Below are 14,799 nucleotides of genomic sequence, written 5' to 3'. Positions count from 1 at the left end.
GTCATGAGCAGACTAGTTAGAATACATTCTCCTATTTATATGGTCGTTACTTTGGCAAGAGGTTTTTGCTATTGTTTTTAATTTAGAGAGTTGGAGAGATCCAGGTTCAAAGACTGGCACTGCTTCTTCCTAACATGGCTAAATGAAAATTGCTTACTTTCTGCATCTGTACAACTGAGGCTGATCACACCTATCTTATTGTTGAAAAGATTAGATCGGATAATCTATCTAAAGCCCTGCCATCATGCCTGGGACACACTAAGCATGGCTGCTCACAGATCACCGTGCACTTATTGAGTATGATTGAGAAGCAGTTGTCTTTAGAACATCGTGTCTCAAGATTTTATAAGTATATAAGTAGAAAGATTTTATAAGTATATAAGTAGAAAGATTTCCTTAACTTTAAGCAAGGCATAAAGCAAATATTCAACTTTTCTCATAAGCATAAATTTTTACAAATGATCTTTAGGATTACAGATGCTTTCCTCCAGGCAGACCCCTACATAGAGATTACAGGTGCTGAAGGAAAAAAGTATCATATTTCTACAGCAATTGATGACATGGAAGCCTTCACTAAGCTAACAGGTAAGAACTGGAAGGTAACATGAGTGGTCCATCTCAGATACAGGATAAATGGTCCCTGGATTGCAGGTGGGTTATTCTCCGAACATTCCAATGTATTAAGCTTCTCAAGTGGTTATATACTTTTGGATTTGAGTTTTATCTCTGCTTTGTACTAACAAGGTAACCTTGATAAAGTTATGTAGCCTCTCTGAATCTTAGTTTCCTCAACTATAAAATGGGAGTAATGATGTCTAGCATACAGTTTTGTTGTGATGCTAACTGAGGCCTAGCACCTAGGATAGTACTTGGCACATAAGTGCTCAATATTTCTTATTATTTAATTATAATGCAGCTGGACTAATACCAGACTAGTAGCAAAAAACTGACTTGCCCTTTTGACATTATTTTTGTTGCAAAACACAGGATGCCGGGAAGATTTCTTTGCACTTCAACAGAAATGAAATCTGCAGCTTAGGCTGAAAAGGAAGTGAGGTGAAGATGTCGCAGCTCATTCTTTAATGTGGGAGAGTGTAGACTGAGAAATAAAGATCAGTAGAGCAAGACAAGTAGACCAAAAAGTATAGACCAGCCAGCGTTCTTAGCTGCAAAACATAAACTGGATCTGTTTAACTAAAAATAACATTAGAAAGCAGTCTCATAACTGATAGAATCAATGGAAAGGCTGAAGCTTCTGAAAATGAGCAAAAACAGCAGAAGCTGAGCAGGCCAGGCCACGGCTAAGATCACTCCACAGCAGCTTCCTCTGGGGTACCACTGCTGTTCCATCCATGCTAGATCCTGTCTGCAGCACACTGCCAGAGTGAAACCTAAACCAGTTCCTCTCAGATTGTCTTTGAAGAACCACTATTCTTCATTTCCAGCCCCTCGCAGATTGACACTTTTATAAAATATGATAAAAATGAATTACTGGAAAAATGAAAGCAGGGGAAAAGACATATGAAATACAAGCCCCAATTTTTATTATTGAACTTGACAGGCTTAACATCCATTTCAGTAAATATAATCAAAAGAAACATAGTAGAGAAGAAATTTAAGTTACAAAAACTGTATATATTGTTCTTTAAAAATATACATGTGTGGAGGCCGGCCTGGTGGTGCAGCGGTTAAATGTTCCACTTCTTGGCAGCCCGGGTTGGGGTTTGCCGGTTCAGATCCCGGATGCGGACATAGCATGGCTTGGCAAAAGCCATGGTGTGGTAGGCATCCCACATATAAAGTAGAGGAAGATGGGCACAGATGTTAGCTCAGGGCCAGTCTTCCTCAGCAAAAAGAGAAAGATTGGCAGTAGTTAGCTCGGGGCTAGTCTTCCTCAAAAAAAAAAAAAAACAAAAAACACCTGTAGCGGAGCTGGCCCCATAGCCGAGTGCTTAAGTTTACACCTCCACTTCGGCGGCCCAGGGTTTTGCTGGTTTGGATCCTGGGCATGGACCTGGCACCACTCCTCAGGCCATGCTGAGGTGGCGTCCCGCATAGCAGAACTAGAATGACCTACAGCTAGAATATACAACTGTGTACCAGGGGGTTTTGGGGAAAAGAAGGAACAAAAAAAAAGAAGAAGATTGGCAACAGATGTTAGCTCAGGTGCCAATCTTTAAAAAAAAAAGTTCCTTAAAAAGAATACATGTGGGCATTATATAGAGTCTCTATTACACTCGTAACTTTTTAGTCATTTTCCAATCATAACTAAACCAAAAATTAGAAATGAAGTAGTGATTTCTCATATTAAATATCTTTGGGCACACTGAGAACACCGTCCATCAGTATTTAAGGGTTATAATGTGACAAGTGAATTTGCTTGTTGTTAATTAGTCGAGGTTGGATTGATGACAGACTTACTCACAGGGGTCAATGTATATCTAAATTGTTTCTAGGTTTTGTTTTAATAACGTCATAGTAGATAAACTAGTCTCCCGTTGTTATGTTGATGAAAGTGGAAGAAGAGATGATCAAACAACTTGAGCAAGCTGGGGAGATTTATTCTTAACTTTGGTTCCTAATGAAGCAAGTGATGCTGTCCTTTAAGAAGTCATCTTCCGTCTTCATCAGAAGGCAGTTACAGCAATTTGTCCTGTAACGTTATACTACGTTAAACCATCTTTTGGTAAAAAGAAATGAATTCTGGGTTTTATGTACTTTGGGGTTAACTGAAAACGTATGAAATCTACATTTTCTTGTGGTCCTCCCGCACATGACTGTACGTAGCTCTCACTCATGGAGCTTCCGCATCACCCAACTGGCTTTATCCTGTTCAGTGAGATGAGCCCACTGTCACACACTTGGGGATCGTAGCAACTGTCAAAAATCTCAGACGATGGGGGCCGGCTCCATGGCCGAGTGGTTAAGTTCGTGCGCTCCTCTGCGGCGGCCCAGGGTTCGGATTCTGGGCGTGGACATGGCACCGGTTGTCAGGCCACGTTGAGGCGGCATCCCACATCCCACAACTGGATGGACCTGTAACTAAGATATACAACTATGTACGGGGGTTGGGGAGATAAAGCAGAAAAAAAAAAAAAAAGATTGGCAACCGTTGTTAGCTCAGGTGCCAATCTTTAAAAAAAAAAAAAATATCTCAGACGAGAGAATAGGTCACAGTTGTGCTTTATCTGCCAGGGTATGGGAGAGCAAGCACATGGCCTTTCCGGCTTTCATCCTTTGAGACGGGATAATCTTACCTTTCTGCTTATTATTCTGAGCAGTCATATATAGTCGTTCTTGTCCTTAACTACTTGACCTTGAAGGCCTAGGACCATGTAAGCCTTCATTACCTTTGCCACTTTTCCAGAAGGCAGCTCACCTTTTCTTTATTCAAAAATCTCCACTTCTTATTTCTTAATGTTTTAGAATGTTTCCCCATGTTTTATTGGGAAGTGTTGAAAATATACAGCAGTATTGAAAGAATTTTACAGTGAACCTGGATACTCACCACCTAAATTCTAGCGTTTACCAAACGTGCTTTATCACACATCTGTCACTTACCATGTCTCTATCCGTTACTCCATCTTAATTTTGATGACTTTTAAAGTAAATTGCAGATATTAGTACACTGTACCCTAACTCCTTCAGCATGCAGAGTAACTCAAGTTCAATAATTATGTATAGATTTTTTCTTTAAATTTACATGCAATTTGTATAAATGTGCAAATCTTTTTTTAATTAATTATTTTTTTTTTTTTGAGGAAGATTAGCCCTGAGCTAACTACTGCCAATCCTCCTCTTTTTGCTGAGGAAGACTGGCCCTGAGCTAACATCCGTGCCCATCTTCCTCTACTTTATATATGGGACGCCTACCACAGCATGGCTTTTGCCAAGTGGTGCCGTGTCCGCACCCAGGATCCAAACCAGTGAACCCCGGGCCACCAAAGCAGAATGTGCAAACTTAACGGCTGTGCCACCGGGCCGGCCCCCTAAATGTGCAAATCTTAAGTGTGCATGTGTTAGAGTTCTGACAAACGTGGGATATAGAACATTATCTTATCCCTGGAAAGTTCCTTCATGCCCCTACTGCTGTTGACCTGCCTAGACTTTATGTAAATGTCGTCGTGCAGCGTGTGCGCTTCTGTTTAAGGCTTCTTTCACTCAGCGCTGTGTATTTGAGATTCACCCAGACTGCCTCCATCAGTAGTTCATTCCTTTCTTTCTTGATGAGTATGCCACAGTGTATCTGTTCTCTCTGCTTCCTAAATTCCTGTCTCTGATGAATGTTTCAGCTTATCTGGATGTAGCTATCTTAAGCATTGCAAATGTTATGACTGCTGTTTTAGGTAACCATTTTCTTACCTTGGTCTTTATCCTTCCATATTCCTAAGCAATAAGTGGATCTTACCCCTTCTCTTCTTTCCCCTGCAAAACCCTCACCCAAAAAATCTTTTAATTAACTTGGAATCGTAGAATGTTAAATTAAAAAGGGCCTTAGAGATCATCTACTTAAAACTCCTCAAATGAGGAAATTGAGGCCAAATGAGGGAAAGCAGCTGCTCCTAATGAATGGCAAAGCTAAGCTCAAACCAAGTCTTCTGACTCCCAAGTTGAATGTTTACAGTATTTTAGAGCAATATTTTAGCCATTAAATTTAATACTTAAGCAGTTTCCTTTACTTTTGTACATAACTCTTCTCTGAAAACATGTATGCAGAACGAATAGGACTCTCATACATGGCTGGGGGCAGTGGGATGGCACAGCCGCTCGGAGACAGTTGGGCATTTTCTATAAACACGTTTACCCTATGATCCAGCAATCCCTCTTCTGCCTGCTTACCGACAGAAATGAAAACGTAAGACCACCCAAAACCTGTACCTGGTTAATTAATCATTAAATAATCAATTCAGTTAGTTCAGTAATTAAAGAAATAATTGAAACTGAAGATGTAAAGATGGTTTGTAGAAAGCATCACTGAGAGGATGAGAAATGTGTTAACTGTATAGATTGAGTAGGAGATATGTATACACACAAGGGAGGTGAATGACGTAAGGCTGCTAATATTTTATTTTGCCACAAAAAGGCATTTTAATAAAACTCATTTTGCAAAATGCAACATTTGAGTCGGTCAAAGGTCAGTGAATGCTAAACTGTTGGTTGGAAACTTTTTGGGGTAATCATTCAGTCTCCAAATATCACCCTGCAGATTATTTGTTAATTACAAAGGGAAAAATACGTCTATAACAGAGAAAGCTGGGGATTATTGCCTTAACCAACTAGTGGAACTTAACATAACCAATAACGGTAACAAAGTTCATTGTGTGATTCCTACGTGATGCGTTGAGCCAGGCACATCTGTTATATAGTGTTCTTGACAGCAGTGTTGAATGAGAATGTATTGGTGAAGAAACAATCAGACAAGTTCCAAATGTGGGACATTTTACAAAATGACTGCCTGAAATTTTCCAAAATGGCAATATCATGAAAGAGAAGAAGTCAAGGGAATTAGAATAGTTCTACATTAAAGGAGACTAAAAAACATGACAACTAATGTCATCCATAATGCTTCATTGGTTTCTCTATCCAGCAACGAAAATCCATAAATTGCATTATTGGAACAATTAAGTAAATTCAAATATAGACTATATGTTAGATATTTTTATATCAGAGTTAAATTTCTTGGCTTGATTGTGATTATATAGGAGAACATTCTTGTTCTTGGGAGATACGCTGAAGTATTTAGGAGTAAAGGGTCTTAATGTCTGTAATTTTCAAATGTTTCCTCAAAAGTTTCCATGCGTACATACACAGAAAGACAGAGTGTGTGCATATGTGGGAAGACATTAACAGTTGATGAATTTAGGTGAAGGATATTTTATTTTGAAACTTTTCAAAATAAATAGTTGGAGGAAAAAGAAAAGAGAAGGAAAAAAAGAGAAAAAAACCTACCTTCTGCTATCATCATGGAATGGAACTTGAAAAAATTTCTGTTAAGGAAGCTTACATCACTTAGCTTCAACAATTATCAACACATAGCAATTTCGCTTCATCCCTTCACTCCTGTCAGACACTGGACCATTTTGAAGTAGATCTCAGACATAATTTTGTAATTCCTTAAGTATCATTCTCTTTAAAACAAAACAGGGCCAGCCGGGTGGCGCAGCGGTTAAGCACACACTTTCCGCTTCAGCGGCCCCGGGTTCACCAGTTCGGATCCCGGCTGCGGACATGGCACCACTTGGAACGCCATGGTGTGGTAGGCGTCCCACATATAAAGTAGAGGAAGATGGGCATGGATGTTAGCTCAGGGCCAGTCTTCCTCAGCAGAAAAGAGGAGGCTTGGCGGCAGATGTTAGCTCAGGGCTAACCTTCCTCAAAAAACAAAACAAAATATAACAACAGGAAGTTAATACACCCCCGTGCCCCCGTAACCCAGCCTCAGTCATCAACTCTAGTGCCATCTTACTTCATCTCTGCCCTTTCCCACTCACTAGACGACCTTGAAGCAAATCCAAGACATTGATTGGAACATTTTTACAAAGGTTTATTCACTTCAGTCTTTTTAAAACTTTTTTCACAGCTTAAAATAATAGTGTGCCTACATTTGTAAACTTCTGCTTGAAATCATTTCAGAAGTATAGCAAGGTATGCATCTTTTTAAATCTTGTTTTTGTTTTTTATTTTAATAAACTGAAATTTCATCAAATTGGCAGATAACATTTTTCTGGAGATTTTATACTCTACTGATCCCAAATTGGATGCAGCACGAAAGATTTTAAAAAAAATTGAATACCGTAATCTATACAAGTATGTGGGTGAGACTCAGCCAGTGGGACAAACAAAGATTAAAAGGGTAAGTTGAGCTTTCAAGCACATCCCCATCAGGGAAAGGCCTTGTGCCTCGGGAGGACCCATTAACCCGTCGCAGTACCACAGCAGCTCTGTGCTAAGCCCTTTACATTCGCTCCATTTAATTTTCATATCAATGCAGTGTTCTTAGGCCTGTCCTTAGATGAAGAAACTGAGGCTTGGGAGAGAGTCAATAACTTGCCTATGGAAGCACGGAGACCCAGGATTCAAAGCCAAGTCTAGTTTACTCCAAACCTTTACTCATCCCAGAAGTGAGAGAGGCCACAAATTTTGACTAGATCCAAAGGCAAGAAAATCAGTGTATGGGAAAAGAGCCTCAGAATAAGGTGTCTGCATGAGCTTCATTGAGGCTCTGAGGACCTGCTTTTAACTCCCACTTCTCTCTCAGTTTATCAGGTTCTCCCGGATGGCGATTGCCTGTCTTATTTAGTTCAGACACCTGTTTTCCTCTCCTGCTTGTTGAAGGCTTTTCTCTTGGCCAGAAAGCCAGTTAACACGAGCCATACTGATAACCACGCCCTGCCTCATATTACTTCTTTGAGTTACTCTTTGCTTCCTCTTGTTTTGCTAATAGGTTAATGCCACATTTTTTTAAATGTGTCATTCTGTTGTGAAAATTGCTCTATTGTGATTTGATTAAAGGATGGCATAGGCCGTCCTTTAACATCTGTTTGTTTGGTATATCTCTTAGTTATCTTAGTCTTCTTAGTTAAGCGCCCTTTTCAGAGAGGGAGCCTCTTTGTGGCACAAACACTTAATGGTGAAGAACTGGGGTTCTAACATGAGGAATTTTACCTTTTCTAGGAAAGCTATGAATGCCTTCCAAAAGAGGTTGCCAGTGCTAAACCCAAGGACGTGTTGCTAGAAGCTGAACTGAAGGCTGAAGATTTCATAGTGGATGTAAGTAGTTACCCTGATAATATATTAAGTAAAGTTTTTTTTCAGATGAAACCCTTCCCCATTATAAAAGTTGTACGTGTTCATTATGGAAAATTTGGAAAATACAAAAAGGTATGAGTAAGGAAGAGAGTCGCCTGTGATGTCACAGAGAGAACCAACATTAATCAGTTTTTAAATTTTCCTTGACATGTTGTCAGTATTTTTAATGTAATTGTGGTCATGTGATTAATAGAACGTTGTATATATTGATTTTTTTTAATGTTTTCTTGATCACAAAAGTAATGCCTGCCCATTATTTTTTTTAGTTGCCTGCACATACACAAAGGAAACAGTTAAGACTTTTTGACTCCTGTTTTCATAGAGGCTATAGTATCTTCTTGTATCCTAATGAGCATGTCAAATGGCTGTCTCACATTTTCTTATGCTTCCTATAGGAAATTCTTCTCAGAGTTCTACTCCTCTGAAATCTCAGGACAATTTTCCCCATGTATCTTTTTCCATAAGCCTCTTGTTTGTTGTTTTCTTCTTGATGCATCTTTGAGCGAAGGGCAATTTCTCCATAACCATTCTTAGCCAAGAGATACCACGAGTGAACTGCCCTTGGACCCACTTTCTGTTCACTTGGTTGCGTGTTGAAGGGCCTCAGGTCTGCAGATCAGGTTGCAGTTTCCTGTTTCATTAGATGAAGTTCCACCAGAATAAAGGGATCTCACATCCTGACTTCCTGAGACTCTGAAAGGCTTCACTCTCCAGAATGTTCTCCCTGGGCGCTCGTGCGTCTGCACTTGCACTCAGCACTTTACCTGGGAGACCGTACCACCCTCAGCACGGTGCGCTGCTCCTAGTCAACCTCTGGCCTTCCATCTGGTTCCTCTCAAAGGGCAATCTCCTAATGGATATAGGATCAGAGATGCTTAAAGTGGCCATGCATAGAAGACAACATGCACATGGCCAGTAGGTGAAAAGAAGTTTAACCTTTTTAACCTAAAGGCAAATTGATGCAGTGGTGAAAGATTGTTTTGACTATCAGATTTATAAGAACAAAAAATTAAGGTTTTCTGATAATAAAGGTATTTGAAAATGAGTGTGTAAATTGAAATGAGACCAAACTAAGGTCAATTTTAACTGACCCAGCAATTTCATTTTAAGAATTTGTCCTAAGGAGATAATCAATTTTGCAGAAAAGTACAAATATGTTTATTGTGGCATTATAATAGTCTGAAGTTAAAAAAATTTTCATCATCCCCATGATCCCTGGGCTGTAAAACATAATTTTACTATTTAGAATTAAAGATTCATAATTGTTGGTCTGTAGCTACTTTTTTGCTCTTGAGTCCTTGGTTAAGACTACTATAACATTGCCCTTCTGGAAAAAATTGTTTTATCAAATCTGCCTTAAGGAGGAATTTCCAGTTATACATTATGGAGAAAATGAGGATTGCCTTTTATTCCTATTCTAAAGCCAAAGAAATAAATATTGAAGAGCTAGTGACGCTTCTAAAAATTCCTGAAAATTTGATTAATGTTCATGCCTTCCCATGATGGGTAAAAATGTCAAGGCTGCATCGGGTCCCCCCCACGTGAAACAGTACCCAGGAGAGAGGCCTGTGATAGCGCCAGCCCTGGGATCATGGGGAGCGCTGAGCAGTTGCTCCCTCACAGGTGGAGGGATGCAGCACATGCGCGGCAGCTGTCACAGCCAAGAACCCACACAGAGTGGGAGGGCTGGCCTGTCCTGAGACCCCTGGTCTCTCTTCTAGACCACAGCTGAATCTCAAATGTCCACCTTTCTCTCACAGGCTACTGGCAATTTAGCCACCAAACCTCTGGTTCTCTTCAGTAACCACTCACAGGATAAGCTCCTCTTATCATCTGTTCTTTTCTGTACCATCGTTACCACATTACTCTATTTTTTTCCCCTTATTTCATTTCCATTCTCCATTCTCCCAAACCTATCCGTGGAGCCCTTTGGAATTCCACTCCATAATTAACAAACTCCCGTGTATCCTCAGCCTCTTCGCTGACTCTCTGGCTTTGTTGCAGCCTGGCTATCCCTGAGAACCTGATTCCCCCGCAGTCCTTTCAGGAAAAGCACAGTCCTTGGGGTCAGGAGAGCGTCCTGTGCATCAGTCGTCTTGCTCCCTGGTGCCCCTTCAAGACGGTGCGGGGTCTCTGTTCCTCTGAGACTGACATTCTCAAACCATCCACTGTCCTCTTGGTTTAGAGCCTTCCTCCCTACTCCAATTCCTGCCGTTATCCTTAGTGACTCCATAGTCCACATGGCTGGCCAACGGTAGTCTCTTCATCCTCATCCTCGGTGACCTCATCCCCTCCACTGCAGCCAACACTCAGCCGATCACACTCTGAACCTTACCAACATTCAAAAATACCCTTCCTTTAAAAAATCACTCATTTAAGCATCCCGTCTCTGTCCACAAACCACTTTCTTCCTTATTTGCTTCTTCCTAGCTCATCAGGACCCCCAGTGTGTTGTCTCCTCACGCAGCTTGTCAGTGACCTGCTATCTTTATTTCTCTCCCAAGCTAACCTAGATTCTGTGATCCATCCACTCAGTCATTCTCTGCAGTTCCCCTCAACTCCCTTGCCTTTCTTTGCATCTGCCTAGCAAAAGGCTGAATGACAACTTGTGGTCACCAACCCTAGCTGGGCCCTCTGGACTTTCTGGCCAGCTTAGTGCAATTCTCCGCCTCTCCATAATGACTGTTTCAAACCATCTTCACTCCTCTCAGACCTTCAGCCCTGCTCCTCATCCCCAACTGTGTTCACCCTCAGTGACTAACCCCACTTTGGCTCTTATGTCAGAGATAAAATCTGGGCCATTAAGTAGGAACGCCTTCAACCCACACCACCAAATAAGCAAGCCTGCCTCCAGCGGCAGCTGTGTGCAGCCCTCCCTGTGGTGCACTGGGCAACAGTCTTTCTTCTTATCAGAGGCTAAGGGCAATCCTTCTACTTGTGTTCTAGAGCAGGGCTGTCCAATAGAACTTTCTTGCAGATGGAAATGTTCTGTATCTCTGCTGTCCGTTTTGATAGCCACTAGCCAGACATGGCTACCGAGCACTTGAAATGTGGCTACTGCAACCGAGGAACCAAATTTTTTGTTGTATTTGATCTTAATGACTTGACATTTAAAAGCTACACGTGGCTAGTGGCTACCACATTGGGCAGTGCAGCTGTGGAGCCATTTGTCTCAGTACTTCTGCGGAACCTTATGGTATCGGTTCTCCCTGCTCTCTTTTTGACTTTCCGATCAGCAGTTAAACAGACTTTCATCTTAAGAAAATAACAGGGGCCGGCTGAGTGGCGCAGCAGTTAAGTTCATGCACTCTGCTTCGGCGGCCCGGGGTTTGCCAGTTCGGATCCAGGGTGCGGACATGGCACTGCTTATCAAGCCATGCTGTGGTAGGCATCCCACATATGAAAAGTAGAGGAAGATGGGCATGGGTGTTAGCTCAGGGCCAATCTTCCTCAGCAAAAAAGAGGAGGATTGGTGGCAGATGTTAGCTCTGGACTAATCTTCCTCAAAATAAAAAAAGAAAAGAAAAGAACAAGCACCACACTCCTCTTCACTCCTTTCCTCTTCTTTAGGGTCAAACTCATTGAGAAGTTGCCCCCCTTACCTTTCCTAGGTACTATATTCCTCCCAATATTCTTCTTTCTTGCACTTCCTAACAGTCGAACTTGTAAGAGTTGTCTTCTCTTTGTTATTCCTCATTTACTCTTACACCTTTCTTCTGTTGCCTTCACTCTACTAAAACTGCTTTCACCAAGATCACTAGTGACTTCGGGGTTACTGACCCCAGCAGACAGTTTGAATCCTCTCTGCCTCGGAGCTGTTTCTTCTGCCTGGAATTCTTTTCTTTCCTACCTGGGCCTGGTTAATTCCTGCTCACTTAGGAAAGTCACTTACTTTCCCAGGAAAACATTTCCAATCATTCCCTGGGAGCCCCAGACTACTGGGTTCCCCGGTTACAAAGAGTCACAGAACCACCTGCTTTCCTTGGTAGCTCCCATAACAAAGGTGGTTAGATAACTGCTTTATCTTTGTGGTCTACCCTCTGTCTAGGCTGCTGGTCTGGGGTCTGGGAAGGTATCAGGTGTCCTTGCTGCATCTCCAGTGCCTACCTCGGGGTCTGTCACCTAGCAGGTGTTGACTTTATACCCTCCTATGTTGCAGGCACAAATGCCCACCCCTGCCCACATTTCAGGGCCAAATCCCCTATGGGTCCTGCACCAAGTTATTTTTACTCCACTGCGAGCAGCTTTGCAGTGCTCTGACTTCTGAACGTCCAGAGAGCTCGGCCCCATTCCCTGTGGTACCCCACAAGCCTGAATTCCATTCTCATTGTCATTGTGTAAGTGATCACTTACTGCTTTTCTTGAGGTTATCAACATGGATTATGGAATGGAAGACAAGAATCCTATTGATCATGTTCGCTTCTATTGTAAGAGTGACCCCAGCAAAGCAATCATGATTACTAAAAATCAGGTAACTCTTTCGGTAAAACAAATATACTGTAGTGGCATTTGGCAAGTTTTTATCATAAGTTTGCATTTTATATGCACATTAGGTCCTAAAGTCAATGTGTACAGTTAAAAAAAACATATGTTTAAAATTAAAGTTTACCTGGTATTGTGTAGACTAGACTGTCTTAACTGCCAGTTTTTCCCGTTCGCTGAACACAGGCGAAAGTGCTGTTTTTGGTTTAGAGGCTGGGTTGTAAATCTGGTGGGAAGGGAGTGTTATGTGGTTGAAGGCATGTAAGTTAAATGTGCTTATTTGCGTATGTTCTGTATGAGACTCTGTAGTCCACATACAATTATATAATACAAAATTTTAGTCTTTTATTAATTGACGTAAAACTGTGGGACATTTTGCAATATGACAACTACCTTGAATTATTTTCTTTGGATTGTAATTGAGATAAAAGAATGACACAGTCTGGTGGCTTTAACATAACATCAGGGATGGAGCTTGGGGACAGCTGCTCTCTCTCCAGTGTGTGCATTCAAGGTGACAGTGAAGTCTTTTCTTCTTTGAAAAGGTTTCACAACTTTTGCCAGAGAAATTCGCCGAGCAGCTGATCCGAGTGTACTGCAAGAAGACGGACGCCAAGAGTCTGTTCGCCGCACGACAGCATTTCGTCCAATGGTGCTTAGTCAGGAATTTCACCAAGCCGCAGGTAGGTGGCTCATTCACGTGCTTTGCACAATTTTTTTTAATTTTTAAGTAAAACCCAAAAGAGATCCCTATTTCCCTCTGAAAAGTTCTCATTTAAATTATAGTCCTTTGGTTATGGTTTTTAAAAAAAGTTTTTCCACTTTAAGCTTTCCTTTTAACATGTCTGAATCTATCTCAACCAGTGATTTCTTCCTCCACCAATCGTGAGTGGGGACTCTGTCATTGTCCTAATATTAAAAGTCTCAAATGGTGAACGTGTGAACAGTACTTCATAACGTCCTCACCAGCTGTCTCCTCCAGTCCTCCCAGTGACCTTGGGAAGTGGCTCAGTGTCCTCGTCTTTCAGAGAAGGTTCCAAAGCTGAGTAGTCAACTCGTTCAAGGCCGCATATAACCAATAAGTTTTCTAACTTGCTATTTCAAACTCAGTGTTCCTGATCCTGTAAACTATTTCAGTTCTCTAGAATAAGAGAATGGAAGGGAAGAGGAGCCAAGCCACAGTTGCCAGTGTTATAGAGAATATTGTTAAAATTGTCCCCTATTGGCCCACACATAGTAGGTGCTTGGCACAGAGAAAGTGACCAATCTATATTTGTTGACCGACTGAGTGAGTATAATTGGCAGGCAGGTGGGAAACAGCATCTACTTCCTAGTCTAGTACTCTCTCTCTCAGCACCATAGCTGCCTTTTTCCCTGTGTGTTGGGTGCTGAAGGAAAGAAAAACGAAAGGTCAGCTGTGACAGAGTAGCCTGGCACGTCGGTGCTTTATCAGGTGCCAGAAGGAGGGGTACAGGTGAGTTCTGGGGGATTCAGAGCTGGGAGAGCTGCCGGAAGAGCATCCGGAGGAGGGAGGGCTCTGCCAGGTCCAGAAGGCCAGGTTGTGTTTGGATGAGTAGCAGAGAGAAAGGTCCAGAAGGCCAGGTTGTGTTTGCATGAGTAGCAGAGAGAAAGGTCCCCAGAAGGCCAGGTTGTGTTTGCATGAGTAGCAGAGAGAAAGGTGGACATTTTTGGCAATGGGAGCAAGACAAAGGCAAGAAACTAGAACCAGATGAGTGTGTTTGGGGGCCCATGAGGAGACCTGCTGACTGGAGTAGAAGATTCTTATTGTTGAGTGGGGAGAAAGTAAATGGGAGAGTAGGCTAGATTATGGAGAACCTTGGATAACTGGCCAAGAAAGATTTTTTCTTACATACAGTGGGGAGGGAGTCATCAAGAGAATTCGAGACTTAGCCTGCAGCTGTAATCACCATTTACTTCCGTGTTTGTTGTCTCCAACTAGAGTGAGACCCATGGGAATAAGGAAATACGTCTGTCTTGGGTATTGTAGCAGCTAAGGAAACTAAACACCCAGGAAGAAAGAAAGCAAACTAGCGGGAGATGGATCGGGACTTGGAGAGACTGGAAGCAGAGAGACGAGAGGCTAGTAAGGTCACCATGCGGCATAACCGCCTTAAGTCTGGATACACTCACTCATGGAGTGAGTATTGGTGCCAGGCCGTGTATTAGCTACACAGGGATGGCACAGCACCTGAGACAGACGGAGTTCCTACGGATCTCACTCTCGCCAAGGATAAGAGACCCCCAAATAAATGACAATGACAGAGCATGGTCAGTGCTTTGGGAGGGGGCAGTGTCTGCAGAGTCTCAGACGAGCAGAAGGGGGTGGGTTTAAGCCAGACTTGGTTGGTTGGAAAAAGCTTATTTAAGGAGTCAGGGGCCAAGACCCACAGGATGGAGAGAAGGGAGAGAGGAGGAGGCCAGAGAAGAGAGGGGACTTGATGCGCTTAGGGGAGGGGTCTGGGGCATCGTGCCCAGTCTTGTGAGCCA

At 42.2% G+C, this 14,799-nt stretch overlaps 1 protein-coding gene across 1 annotated transcript in view; it reads left to right on the top strand.

The window, feature by feature from the left end:
* The window catches only part of SAMHD1 (SAM and HD domain containing deoxynucleoside triphosphate triphosphohydrolase 1), a 51,957-nt gene that overhangs the window by 33,665 nt on the left and 3,493 nt on the right, over nt 1–14,799 (top strand). Inside the window, exons 11-15 of the mRNA XM_046679812.1 lie at nt 470–585; nt 6,714–6,853; nt 7,675–7,770; nt 12,176–12,280; nt 12,837–12,974. Of these exons, the coding sequence (XP_046535768.1) occupies nt 470–585; nt 6,714–6,853; nt 7,675–7,770; nt 12,176–12,280; nt 12,837–12,974 (595 nt within the window). The remainder of the gene's footprint in view (nt 1–469; nt 586–6,713; nt 6,854–7,674; nt 7,771–12,175; nt 12,281–12,836; nt 12,975–14,799) is intronic.

The sequence above is a fragment of the Equus quagga genome, chromosome 12, assembly GCF_021613505.1.
Source record: "Equus quagga isolate Etosha38 chromosome 12, UCLA_HA_Equagga_1.0, whole genome shotgun sequence".
In the NCBI taxonomy this organism is placed as follows: Eukaryota; Metazoa; Chordata; class Mammalia; order Perissodactyla; family Equidae; genus Equus; species Equus quagga.
This window is presented reverse-complemented; position numbering and strand designations above follow the sequence as displayed.